Source organism: Cygnus olor, chromosome 1 (genome assembly GCF_009769625.2).
Source record: "Cygnus olor isolate bCygOlo1 chromosome 1, bCygOlo1.pri.v2, whole genome shotgun sequence".
In the NCBI taxonomy this organism is placed as follows: domain Eukaryota; kingdom Metazoa; phylum Chordata; class Aves; order Anseriformes; family Anatidae; genus Cygnus; species Cygnus olor.
The window spans coordinates 138,218,427-138,233,187 of record NC_049169.1 but is presented as its reverse complement, the minus strand read 5'-3'; the positions used below and the strand labels follow the sequence as shown (position 1 = coordinate 138,233,187).

General features: G+C 39.1%; 1 protein-coding gene across 4 annotated transcripts in view; it reads right to left on the bottom strand.

Moving 5' to 3' along the window:
- HERC2 (HECT and RLD domain containing E3 ubiquitin protein ligase 2) overlaps positions 1-14,761 on the bottom strand; it is a 115,026-nt gene that overhangs the window by 84,702 nt on the left and 15,563 nt on the right. For all 4 annotated transcript variants that reach the window (XM_040535518.1, XM_040535524.1, XM_040535509.1 and 1 more), the window contains 3 exons: positions 12,923-13,060; positions 3,965-4,184; positions 2,211-2,311 (listed from right to left, as the gene is read on the bottom strand). In XM_040535518.1, coding sequence (XP_040391452.1) covers positions 2,211-2,311; positions 3,965-4,184; positions 12,923-13,060 — 459 coding nt within the window. The remainder of the gene's footprint in view (positions 1-2,210; positions 2,312-3,964; positions 4,185-12,922; positions 13,061-14,761) is intronic.

Genomic DNA, 14,761 nt, shown 5'->3' with positions numbered 1-14,761 from the left:
ACAGAAGATAAAGAGAAGGCAGAGTTACTGAATGCCTTCTTTGTCTCAGTCTATAATGCCAGGGGCTGTTCTGAGGAGCACCATACCCTGGAGGCCCCAGAGGAACTCAGGATAAAGGAGGAGTTTGCCTCAGTTGATGAGGACTGGGTTAAGGACCGATTAAGCAATCTGGACATCCATAAATCCGTGGGTCCTGATGGGATGCACCCACAGGTGCTGAGGGAGCTGGCGGAAGTCATTGCTAGGCCACTCCCCATCATCTTTGGTGAGTCGTGGGGAACAGGAGAGGTGCCTGAGGACTGGAGGAAAGCAAATATCACTCCAGTCTTCAAAAAGGGCAAGAAGGTGGACCCGGGTAACTATAGACTGGTTAGCCTCACCTCTACTCCTGGAAAGGCAATGGAGCAACTTATCCTTGGCATTGTTTCTAGGCATATCAAGGATAAAAGGGTCATTAGGGGGAGTCAACACGGCTTCACCAAGGGGAAGTCATGCTTAACCAACCTGATAGCCTTTCATGAAGACATAACCAGGTGGACAGATGATGGTAAAGCAGTGGGCATGGTCTATCTTGATTTCAGTACAGCATTGGACAGCATCTCAGCATCCTCACAGCTAAACTGAGGAAGTGTGGTCTGGATGATGAGGTAGTGAGGTGACTGTGAACTGACTGAAGGAAAGAAGCCAGAGAGTTGTGGTAAATGGGATGGAGTTGAGTTGGATACTCCTGTATTTAGTGGAGTCCCTCAACGGTCGGTACTGGGACCAGTACTATTCAGTATATTCATCAATGACTTGGATGAGGGAATAGAGTGCACTGTCAGCACATTTGCTGATGACACTAAACTGGGAGGAGTGGCTGACATGCCAGAAGGCTGTGCTGCCATCCAGCAAGACAGACAGGCTGGAGAGTTGGGCAGGGAGAAATTTAATGAAATGTAACGAGGGCAAGTGTAGAGTCCTGCATCTTGGCAAGAACAACTCCAGGTATGAGTTTAAGTTGGGAACTGACCTGCTGGAGAGCAGCGTAGGGGAAAGGGACCTGGGGGTCTTGGTGGACAGCGGGATTACCATGAACCTTGTGGCCAAGAAGGCCAATGGCATCCTGGGGCGTACCAGAAGGGGTGTGGTTAGTAGGTTGAAAGAGGTTCTCCTCCCCCTCTACTCTGCCCCAGAGAGAGCGCATCTGGAATATTGTGTCCAGTTCTGGGCCCCTCAGTTCAAGAAGGACAGGGAACTCAGGAAGGACAGGGAACTGCTTGAGAGAGTCCAGTGCAGAGCCACAAAGATGATTAAGGGAGTGGAGCATCTCCTTTACAATGAAAGGCTGAGGGAGCTGGGTCTCTTTAGCTTGGAGAAAATGAGACTGATGGGTGACCTTATTAATGTTTATAAACATGTAAAGGGTGAGTGTCAGGAGGATGGAGCCAGGCTCTCTTAGTGACATCTAATGATAAGACAAGGGGAAATGGGTGCAAGCTGGAACATAGGAGGTTCCACTTAAATATGGGAAGAAACTTCTTCACGGTGAGGGTTACAGAACACTGGAACAGGCTGCCCAGAGGGGTTGTGGGGTCGTCTTCTCTGGAGACATTCAAAACCCGCCTGGACGCGTTCCTGCGTGACCTGATCTAGGTGCTCCTGCTCCATCGGGGGGATTGGACTAGATGATCTTTCAAGGTCCCTTCCAATCCCTGACATTCTGTAATTCTGTGAAGTTCAGGTGGCACAGAGAATTCTGCCATTTCAAACTTCTGAGTGCCAACCTTTGCCATTTGACCATTGTTGACAAGTACACAAACTAAATATAAGTTTTGCACTACTGCTCCCAACTCCTTTGCAAAACTACTACTGTGCTGCAGTAATATAGTGATAACATCTTTTCTGAAAAAGAAATCTAACTTCTCTGAAACCTGGCATTAAAATGCATTCTCTTTGTGAAATCCCAGTTTGTATAGCTAAGCGTAAAAGTACCCCAGCACAATACGGCAGCTGTATTGGCTTGAATAGCAATGACTGGCTCCGATGGCTTTGATCAACAACAGCACTTTTAGACATAAGACCACATAAAAATAAGATACAATTATGGAAGTCTAGTATTTGTAAGTATTTGCATAGAGCTATATCTTTAATACATGCACATGCTTTTATGAAAATCATCTGTCTTCAGAAATCAAAAATATACACAGTATGCTACAGAGTAGACCTACCTGACCTCCATGCTCTACGAAGGAACGCAAATGCAAATGAAAGTGCTGCTCGAGATCCAACTCGTGCAAGTCCTTCTACACCTTTCCCTACAGGTCTTGGGCTAAAAAAAATCATATTCGCATTGTCTCTATACAGTTTATGTAACAATTACATACATTATAAAAATTATTAGTAATATATGTATTTGACAGATTTCCACTTTATTTATATGCATGCATATAAAATTACTTTTTTTTTTTTAACATAAATAATTGCAAGTTCCTCTTGAGAATGAAGGTGGTCAACATCAAAACGACAACCAAAATTCAACTTCAGCTGTTCTAAAACCCAGCTAACTCAATCCCTGACAACAAAAACCTTAACAGAGAAAAAATAAACCAGACTGGCATAATTGCCATAGGAAAGGTTCCTAAGTTACTTAGAGTGAAATTATGATTGCACACTAAAAGTACACAAGTGTATGATGTTTCATGTACTCATTTTTATCTAGGCTGTTTATACTTCTAGTGTATTTGGACTGCATTACCTAGAATTTTAGATGTTGTATAAATTTTCTATTCAATTACTGAGAATGAATTTCATCCTTTTTGTCATTGCCTGTCTTTTCACTCAAGAGTCAATACTACAAATCTCTTTGCAGCTTCTGTATTGGTTTGTGTACAGAAGAGAGAACTTGAATTTTTGTTGATATGCACTGGACTCCCAAACATTTTTATTACCTTTGCTTTTTATGCAATCACATTAATCAAGTAAGCTTTCCTTTTTACTTACTAACAGGAGATTCCCTACTGTTTTGTCTTAGGAAGACAAACCTGTTTTTAATCTCACATCACAATGAAAGTGAACTTTCAAGACTTTTTCAAGCGAGAGAAAATTTAAACTGTCTTTTCTTTTTAAGCAGTCTGATAATTTAAACATACCAGTGTTCTTTTTAATCAGAACTGAAAAATTATTCTTCAAAGAACAGATTATTCAGAGAAAGACATCCCCATCAGAACAATCCCATAGACGATAACTCATCTACGATATTTATTTACTGTCTCTTTAATTTTTGAAGCTAGAGCTAATCTAAAATAAAATTTTCCCTGGTTAAGTTGCATGTTCTGTCCAACAGCAACCTAGTTCGACTATTGACAAGCTTCTTTAATGCCTCAATTAACAGTTTTATTCTATTCTTAGGTCAATAAACTATCTAGATATAGAAAGTAACTAGATAATTTCTTATTCAGATAGTTCTCCTGAAACATTTTCAAATAAAATGTCTGATTATAACGTTTCTCACCCAAGCTAAGGAAAACTACATTCAACTTTTATGTACTTGAATTTTTAAATTTATGTGCATGACTCAGCAAATAAATATGAGAAATACATGTTAATGACAAGAAATAATGCTATTAGAACTATGTAATGTCCATCAGCATCATTTCTGAAATAGGCCTTTCCATACATCCAACAGAGTAGAACAAAAGAGTATCTCTGGGAAAGTATGATTGTAGCTCAAAGAATAACATCTACTGAAGTGTATTATTATAAAAGACAACCAATATGAACAGAGTCAGCATAAGTAAGCATCAGCCAAGGATGAAAACTGTGTGGTATATAGCACCACCTAAAACCATCTTTAATAAGAAGATTGTCTTTACTGGTAATGCTTCATGAGAAGAAAGAAATCCCATTAAGCTGTCACACACAGGTTGATAACCCTTCTATGATTTTGCTAATATACTAACTTATCTGTACAACTTGTCATTACCTTTTCTTATCCACAGTTGGCAGAGGAATACTATTGCTTTTCCACTTAACTTTGACATTCTCCTGAAGAACTGTTCTGTTCAATGCAATGAAGTATCGTTCCAGGATAACTAGCCTCTGCTTTAGCCTCATAGCTGAAAGAGCTGTTGTAGCAGTTTGCGTGGCCAGAGTTTGCTGTTCCTTCACTAGTACATGAAGGCACTCTTTCAATTCATTCACATCTAAGAATCAGAGAAAGATACCATTTTAGTGGTGTTGATCTTTACTATATTACCAAGAAAAGTCAAGAAAAATTAAAAACTATGAACTGACTAAAAACTATGAACAGTCTACATCTCAAAACTTAGTGAAATTCAGTTTCCATGTTTAATGTGCACATTTCTAATTAGCAGTATGTATTACACAATTACGAGTCATATTTAACAGGTACTTAGACAAAGACTAATGTTATCATTAAAACTAGTTTTGTGTGAATACATCTTAACCTTCATGTTTCATGTCTGAAATTAAAATGCCATAGAAAATATTTATGCAAGTGTTCAAAACAAGTTATACAGCAAATTCTTATCAACAGCAGACCTCAGAGCCAGACTTCTCCTAAGTACAAGCAACAACCTTGCAAGTACCTGGGAAGACATGCTTTCATTTTGCACTGATACACATTATCTTAAGTTTCTCAGAAGTTATAAAACTACTCTCAGAAGCTTGAGGGTCACTGCCAAGAGCTGGTTAGCTTCTGAAACAAGCTGTCAGAAATTTAAGACACCCGCAAGTAAAAATCAGCAAATAAAAGATCTGACCTACATACCAACACCAGAAAATTAATTCTTTGCTAACCAGAAAAAGCATTCAACAGCCTGAAGTCCTAATTATCTAACTACAGATGATAAAGACAGTCTCAAAACACTTGAAAACAGGAATTTCAGAATAATGTTTATTGGGGGGGGGGAGGTTGGTTATCCCCCCCCTTTTTTTTTAAGCTACATTCTCTGTAGCTTTAATTCTTTGGATAAACATGAACAAAGTTTGGTTTTGGAAGGTTTTTTTTTCCTCTCACTTTATTAACGGTCTGATCACTGGGCCACCCCACTCTGCTTTTCCCTGCATTACAGTCCTCCTCCCTAAGCCAACCACCAGCATTTGCTGCCTGGCTGCCACACAGAAGTGACTTTGTTTTAACTGACACCTGACTAAGGGCTATGAAAAAAAAATACCTACCTGCTTATATGTAACTGTGTTTGTGAAAAGATGGCAACAGCCTCACAGAAAAAAAAAATGGAATAGCAGCCTCCAAGCTATAGAAATTCAGACACTCTTATGGTAGCCTCTGGAGCTGAATTGTATCTAATGAGGCACAAGGCTTTTTTTTTTTTTGTAAATGTAACTCTCTAAAGTATTTCAAAGTTTTGTCCCCACTCTGTGATACATCTCTGTGCAGCCAGCAGAGAATTCAAGGGGCCTTCTCTGCCACCATATCACATTGCACAGTCACATACAGCTTGTTGTCAGCCATCACCCCAGCCTGTTTTCAACACTGCTACTCACATTTCACTATTTCATGTGTTAGATTCCTTTCCCTGAGGCAATTTGCATTTTTCCACTTATGACGAACAACTGACTTTTTCAATGAGTAAGAACAGTAAGCATTCCTTACAGTCTAGACCTTAAGAAATCAGACAAAAGTAATAGCAGCTATTATATACATCCATACTTTGGCTCAACAACAGGAAATATGACAAAAAAGCCACAGTATCCTTAATTTTTGCCCCATAAAATTCCCTACAAAGACATCTATAGCACAGTTGTCAGTCATAGCTGAACAGAGCTACTCCAGATCACTATGTAAACTAAACATAAATAAAACAAATGCCTGCTAAAGGCATGTTTGGTTTGGCTTTGGACAGGACAAGAGCGAATGAGTTGCACCACGGAAGGTTCAGGTTGGAAATCTGGAGACACTTCTTCTTAGAAAGAGCGATCAGGCATTGGAATGGGGTTGCCCAGGGAGGTGGTGGCATCACCCTCCCTGGGTGTGTTTAAGGAAAGGTTGGACATGGTGCTTACGGACATGGTTTAGTGGGTGACATTGGTGGTTGGGGATGGTTGGACCAGATGATCTTGGAGGTCTTTTCCAACCTTACTGATTCTGATTCTATATAAGAATTCTAATTCTCATTCTGATTCTGATATAAGTTTACTGGGAAGCTTTTGTGGATGACTGGATGAATCCCCAGCCTGAAGCTCCAGTATACCTCCAAATGAATACCATAATTTTAAAGGAAAAAACTCAAGTTGAAAAGTGTTAGCATTACTCAGCTACTGCACTTCAGAGTACTGTAACAGAATATGGTCAGTATTGACACACCAGCTTCATGATCCCTCTAAATAAACCACCACAAGACACAAAAATCAGCTTTTTTCCCCCTTCCGAAACACTAAAGCCCTATCCATCACTAAATACCACTGGAATACAACAATGAAGGAAAAAAAAAAATCAATCACACTGTTTTACAAAGAGACTTTTTTTAAAAAATATTGGTTTTTGTCAACCAATTTCACTCTGCAGGTTCATTCCCCATATTACATACTCATGTATCCACAGGAAAAGTAAATAAACAGTTGATGGAAAAAAATGGCACTTTCATTAGGGTCTGTGTTTGGGGAAGATACAGTCTATGCTTGGTGCTACAGAAACAAAGCATGAGGTACCAGACTCCACAAAGTCTATAAATTAACAGAGAGCTACAGTATTCATAATCCCCTCCTGGCTGACAAGTTATCTAAAGGTGAACAGCCCCTCAAATTCTTTCTGAGAGTTAAAGAAAGACATGTTTTCTGACGACAGAGCCCTTCCTTTCAAAATAATATGCTTAATAAGCACATGGCACAGGGACTACTGGAAAGAATCAGGATGGGCAGAGACTACCTACATTAGACATAATTCCTTATGAGGAAGTTTCCCTAAAAGACCACAACTGCATACTTCCAGAACCAGCTCCAATCAGCCACGTTACCGCTGTTATCAACATCCCATCCACTCTGATGCAACAGGTGACACTAAACTCTGAATGCAAAAAAAAAACAAAATCCTACAAAAGCACGTACAATGTACGCAAGTCAAGCAGTAGCAGTTTTCAACATGACCATTGTATGCACACACAACACTATGTCTGTACAGGAAAAAAACGTTTCATCTGCAGCACCTACAAAACTAATTCCTAGCGCAATACATACTGGGGATAACCTGTAAGACACTCAACAAGATAGTCAATGATCTGATATGACAACTGGCTCATCTGACGAAAAATAACATTACTGTAGCTCTTTAAATACCTCAAAGGTTCAATTTGGTTTTAATACAGAAGATCTACATAATACTTCAACTAGAGTTGAAGTATTGATAACTGGAGTTGAGTCCTATTAAACTACACAAAGTTTCACAAAACAGACCTTCACAATAGCACTTTCTAAAGCAAGGGATATTTCATTTCAAATGCAAGTTATTTTTCTTTCCTGCCAAAGTCAACAAACATGCATGAACCATTAACTTAAGTTTACTGACTTCAGTTGTGGTAAAATTCTTTTCCTTTACTCTTCTCACTTTGCTCTTCTCACAATCTGAAACGGCTACAATTTTAGGAGGCTTTCTCCCAAAATTAAGTAATTCCATACTTAAAATACTTTATACATACTTTATTATTTCAATAATCCAAAAGAAATTTCACATGCAAAGTGCAGGTAAAGACTGGAACAGCTATTTCAGACATAACGTTAGCTATAGTAATCCTAAAACTCGGATAGGTCTCAAAACTGAACCAAGGACTGCATTGTTTTGTTAGAAGTAACACTGTTGGGGAAAAAGGGTGCCCGGGTGTCTTTGGATTTTTATTTATTTATTTATTTTTAAAGTGAGCTGTATCTACACACTTCCCATATTTAAATCTTCTCTTCTTCCGTAAGTAAATTAGTCTTGACAAAAATTCACTTCCTCTTCAGAAAGTTTTAAATACATTAGGGAACTGACCAATTGAAATCGGTCAAGCCTGAACAACATATATTACCAAGTATCTAAACAGACTACTGAGAGAATAGGTTATTAATAGCAACGATTCAAGTTTCATCTGAGAAGGTTACAGCGAACTCTTTAAACAAAACTGTTTATGCCACTACGCCAGTCCTTGATGCCAGATGTCCCTTGCAACATTCTGCTTTGTCAGTTATTTTACAAAGTGTGGAGACAAATTATTTACCTAATCCATACCTACAATGTAAGAGTTGATGTCATAACACACAAGTTTAAATTCTCAAGCTATCATTAGCAGAATACTTGTTAAGTGAGAACTACAGTCAGATATGTTCCTAGCTGCAGTTGAGGCAGGTAAGGGTTTTACCATCTTCTATTAAAATTTATCACATCACTGCCTCCCCACGGCAGCTAACATAACTACGTGTCTTCACTTCTCAATTCATCCTGCCAAAAATTCCCTGCATTAGAAGGAAAAATACCAGTAGTGTTTAACCTAGATCATTTGACAGAACAGGGTTAAGCGGTGATGCGCTATCTAGTTACGTCAGCAAATCTGAGGGGGCAAAACAAGCAGCTGAAGGCAATAACTTCTTAAATCACCTCAGCCACAGCCAATACATTAACCTGACATGAGTTTAAGGCAGGTAGCCTGTTAAAGGCATGTTTGCTCCCTTATACCTTAAAAAAATAACATACTAAATGGTTTATTAACATTTATGCCAGTAGCTCTTGTAGAGAACTCTGCAGGCTTCCAAGTGGCAAATTAAGGATCGTGAAAAATGCCCATAGCAGAAGTGAAAAGTTTCAAGGACTTCCACTGAGTCACGAGCTTCAGCAAAAGGCAAATACAGACGATATAGTTTAAAGAGATTTCAGACCTGAAAATTCAAAACGCGTTTCAAACAATTTGACAAGAATGTGCCACTATAAAGAGCACTCATTTCCTGTCAGCAGCAGAGCTAATGTGTGCTAATTTCCTACAGCTTTTTATATTTTGTCTCATCTCTTTCCCCTTCTACTATACAGTACTTCCACTGGACAAAGAGCAGCCAAAGGATGCAGTCAGCTCAGCTTAACACACATCTGGGGGGCCAGCAAGCCAATGCCACAGAATGCACAGCCGATTCAAAAGCTGGAAGGAAAAACAAAAATACCATCACATCCACCTAATTTCCTTCAGAAACATGGCTAAATATACTCCTGTAATTATTTTATATTAAGAACACAGGAGGCTCCCCCTGAGCACCAGGAGCACTTCTGTGCTGTGCGGGTGAGGAGCCCTGGCACAGGCTGCCCAGGGAGGTTGTGGGGTCTCCTCCTTGGGGATCTCCAAAAGCCACCTGGAGATGGGCCTGGGCAGCCTGCGCTGGGTGGCCCTGCTGGGGCAGGGCTTGGGCCTGGTGGCCTCCAGAGGGCCCTGACAGCCTCCGCCACTCTGGTTCTGTGAAAGAACGCAACTCCTAACAGGTGGTTAGCTTTTTGCTTCCTTCTGTCTGACCTCTCTGTTCAAAAGACACCCATCAGCACGCTTCACCTTATTCATATTTAATGAGGGAAGAGATTCAACATTCAAAATCAAAAAGATGCTTGGAGCCAGACAATAACTTTCAAGCTGAGGGTGTGGGGGATTTAAAATCTGTTTCAAGTGGTAAGAAAGTGAAAAAAAACAGGGAGGCAGGAGTTCTGAGAGATGTAAAACAGGAGGTAGGCCCTGGGCAAGTGTCACCCTTTCACTGAACCATTCTTTTTTAAACATCTTTTCTAAAGCTGAACTTAAAAATACTCGATCAAGAATTTTATTTTTTTTTTTAAATCAAAGTAGAGATGTGTCACTAACTTTTAATCTGTTGTTAAAAAGATTTTTCAATGCCACCAATGCTTAGTTACTTCTGTACACAGTACAAACTTGATTCATCTAATAGGTCTTACAGGATAAAACTTCATGTCCCCCCCTTTCTTACAAAGGACAAAGATTCGACTGCTGTTGCCAGTGACACTTTTCTCATGTGTATCTCACTGAATTCACAAGGGTAGTTTTCACCTCCCCTCCCTTAGGTATTGCCTCTGAACCAGTTCTCAGTGCACTTAGCTATACTAACATTACCAAGGAAACAAGAGGCAGCATTATCTATAAAACAAGCTCTCAGCTGTACTTGAGGAGCCCCCAGAAGTGCTATGCCATGACAGTGATTTACCAGCATAATGGTTTAATTCATTGCTAATACGGACTGCTAAATCAGGTCTGACTACCCAAGAAAACTGATGAAAGTAATGAAACAAGATTTTTAAGAAAAAATCTGAAGGACTGGCTAATGAATACACAATCTTGTGAGGACAGGACAAAGGGAAGATGTTTTAAATGAGCACTTATATCAAAATGAGGCCTGAATCTGGCATCAAGTAAGAGCTGAATATGAAATGGATGAACACTGAAACCAGAGAGAAGAAAAAACTTAAAAGTAAAATAATAAACTACCCATGTTTTTATTACTATTTTATGCATATTTTTTATTTATTTTTTTACAGAACTTAGCATAGTAAGGCCACACAAAAAAAAAATCACCACAAGTATGACATCTTCACCCTGTTCTGGCGGTGATCTCAGCATAAATTAGAACTGAGGAAAGCATTTTGCTTCACTGAATTTGTGCCCGGATCACAAAACAGAGCGGAAGACAAAAAGCACTGCTTCTCAACACATTTTATGAAGAGCTTTTTTTTGTGCTTTCTCCAAATCCCTCAGTTCTCATGGGGGAGGGATGTCACAAGGCCCAGCAACCTGGATTAGCCTGCTGAAGTTCAATAGCGTGATCCTCCAGACTTCTTGGCAAAGTAAGATTGTATTACAGCACTTCTAAAACATAGATAATCCACTATCTAATGTCTAGATACAACTTTCATAACGTAAGACTTTATAATGTAAATCATTAAATTCAGTAAATATATCTCAGGGTATTAACCTGAAACGCAGACCTTACTCGTAAAGGAATATAAAACAAGTGAAAACACAGTAAGTCTTTCATTCTTACTGGATCAGTAGGAATACCTTTAAAAAACAATTCTTGTTTTCAAAAGCTCCTTCGTGCTTTTGACAAATACTGAAGGATCGATTTTATTTTTTTCAGAAGGATGACAGAATACAAGCTTAAAATAGTTTTTCTTGTTTTATGAGACAGATGCAAAGCACCAAGACTGAATCAATTCTCCGTTGTTTTTTTTTTCAAAATCAATTACCAAGCCACAAAAACTAGCATGGTACAAAAAGCAATTGTTAGCTCTATTTCTTACAAATGCAAAACAAAAAGCTACCTACAGTCATGAGTGAAAGCCACCAGTAACACTTATACAAATAAAATACAAGTGTGTTTATAGTACTATTTAAGGATTTATCTGTCCCATACAGTTAAATCAGATCAAGGTGATGTGAACTTCAAGCACAAAAGGTAACTGAAACCAAGGAATACAAATTTAGTACATTAAATCTTCATAGATATTTACTCTAGAAAAAAAACATGTTCAACAATAATGAGCCATACTACATATAAGCACTAAAAGTTAATGCAAGAAAGTAACTTTTTTTTCCTGAAACCTCCATACACACACACACACAACCCTTGTTTTATAAACAACTTCTGTTTATTTTAAATTTTTAAAGAAATCATTGGAGAGTAAATTTAAAGGCCAGTTCTTATCCCAAACACCCTGGTCACTTGAGAGAAATTTGGTAGGATAGTTAGTATTTAGATTACAGTTTTTTACAATAGGTTTATTTTACTCTTCAGCAACAAGCACTAAATACAAATATAAAACAAAAATAACATGACCTTTAGCTTGCGTCTCTTCAACACGGTCTCCCTTCTTTAACACTCCCTCCCCCTTCCACTGTAATGGCAATTCTTTTCATTCCTCCTACACTGCAAAATTCTGTCCTACTTCTAGAGTGACATCAAGCCCATCTGCCCTTCTGTCCTTAAGAAAGGGGAAAAAGCTGGCTGGCACAGAGCAGAGGACAGCAGACTGGCAGACGACCTGTGGCTCAACAGAAACAAGTCACATAGCTTCCCTAGCAAAGATGGCTACACAGATCCAGACTCTGGCCCTGAAGAGACAATGCTCTTGCCAGGGATCCTCAAGTGATTTGGGGTGAGGGGAAAGGAACAGGGGCACAACAGATGTCTCTGAAGTTTGTACATTCCAGTATCTGAATCGGGTAGTTTCAGGCACCAGAAGTACAAAACAAACCACTGAAGTGAAGCTTCTTCTGTAACGTTGCTTTCAAAGTTGGACCATTTCAGACAATGTGTTGCTGCTCTGCAGCAATAAGGAGCTACGAACTTCAGCTGGCTTCAATATCAGAATCAGTATTTTATAGAGCCACAGTTGAAGATGTGAACACACAGACTATTTTCCCACTGACATCACAGGTGATGTTACTGTTAGCAAGGATCAGGACAGATAGTTAACTGAACAAATCCTTTCAACATTCCTCCCATGATTCGCTCAAACTCCTTCATATCAGACCACTAATCCAGAAAGAAAAATCACCCATTAAACCTTTATTGCCTGCAGAAAATTCAGGCTTCAGAAACTAAGCAATTTTTTTTGTTTGTCTGTAACTGAACAGAAATCTAAAGGCATCTTAACATTTCACTGTATAACTGCATTTGTTCCAAGCCAATTTATCATTCCTTCAAGTAGTATGAAAGGTGCAAATTGACTCTTCAAGTCATGAGTGTAATTAAACCCGAAAGTAGTTATGGCAAATGGTTAACTTGAATCACAGTTAACCACTTACCAAACTTATTCCACTAACCTAACAGATGCATCTGTCAACAACTACATTTGATCCAATTACTTCCTGATGCTACAAAAGCAGTGATCAATATAGAACTTGTAACGCTTCAGTGAGAATCATCAAAACAGCCACAATACCTGGTTGTTTGCCCCACACCCAACTCTCAACAATCGATTTGGCCCTGTAAGTAGGCGGTGGAGCCTCTTCTTCATCTTTCTTTTCTTTGTCATTTTGCTCTTCTTTCTTTGATGCAGTTTGGCATTCAGTGCTATCATCTAAAGAAAAAAAACAGGCCAGTTAAACTACTTCCTCCTTTAATTCAGACCTAGATTAGAAAGGTAAAGCTCCTTTAATTCAGTTCTACATTAGAAAGGTAAAGCTCATAGCCCTCACTTTTACAGCAATATTGTCTATCATTAAGAGAAAAAAGAAGGGAAAAGAAAGTAGTATGCACCATGTTAACTGCCACAGGTGCTAGCTCTCATGTTACATTTCATGAGACAGTGACTTTAAAATGCAGAAATCACTGCTGCAACCTCCTAGGTAATCTGATTAAAATCCACCCTAACACTTTAGGTCAGCATTGCAATAAATGCACTTTAAGTCGGACTTTGCTCTCAACTACCTCCATTTCTGTTTCATTTATTTGTTTTCATATTCCAACATGTAAAATACAGCAATTGCCTTAATTTCAAAATCAAGAAGAGCTATACATTGACATTTACACTAATTTTATGCAGCAGTATTTCAACATTTCTAACATATCTGGCATCTTAGTAATTACCAGCAAGCAATAATACCACCACTTTCTACCCAAGCAATAAAAAAGCATTTGCAATCATTTTAGGATTACTTTCATGAAGACAGAAAACAGACATTAGTCACTTATCTCTGTAATCAAAGACTGCATGAAAGCCCCAATTTGCTAAACACAGTAGAACCAGACAGCTGGAAGTCTCTCTTTCCTTATTCGTACGGATTTCCATTTCCTTACCTCCAGCCAGTTCAATGTGCAAGACTGCCTTGCAATTCAGGGCCTCGCAGGCAACTGCCTTTCCCATTATGACCCTTCATTTCTAAAAATATCCCCCCAGATTTCTCAATACTAGAATTTGCAACCTATCCTTGACGAGATTAGACCCAGACATCTTTACCAGGCTCTTAAAAATTACTGGTCCTCCACTCCTATCGGCCAACCCAGACTACACAGACTCCTTCCCAGAAGCCCTGGCCACAACAATCTAGACAGGAATTAGAATTTTGTCTTTCCTTCTATCTCACCCCCCATCACCAAATACATTTGCACTAGCGCATTTCAGGAGATGATAGTAAGCAAGAGGTTTACAGCTGCAGCTAGATACAACACATCTGACTGCACCTATCCCACTTGGATATCAAAGGCTCTCATTACTTCAGAGCATGCAAAGCAGTACAATTTCCAAAAACATTCAACTATTTCCTCCATCTGGCTTAAAGAAAAAATGCATGTCTGATCTAGTTGTAACTGGATCTGTGATTGACTATTTGTTAAACATTTCCTTGGCTGCAGACAATAGCACCTCCCAAAACATGCTTTTTTAAGCTGCCTTAATCATACAAGTTTTAAATTAAAGCCAATGTTTCATAACCTGCAACACGCAGTAGCACTCAGGAGGGGGCACCTGAAGACAAGGCAAAGAGAAAAAAACAGGAGACAATTGCACAATGCCTGCTGCAGCTGAGACTGTGGGCTAAGGAAGGGATAGCAAAGGTCACCTGAGCACAGTAAAAAGCAGCGTGGATACTCCACTTTCAAGTGGAAACTATACCAAGTACAACCATCCCCCTGAAATACCAAGGAGCATCCAACAGTCCAGCAGTCATCAGCATAATAAAACGTGTCCAAAAGATGACTGAATTTAGCTGGTTTTACTCCAAGGCATAAGTGACGTTAGAAGGCACAAATCCCATTATACATTTAAACCAAACACCCTGTT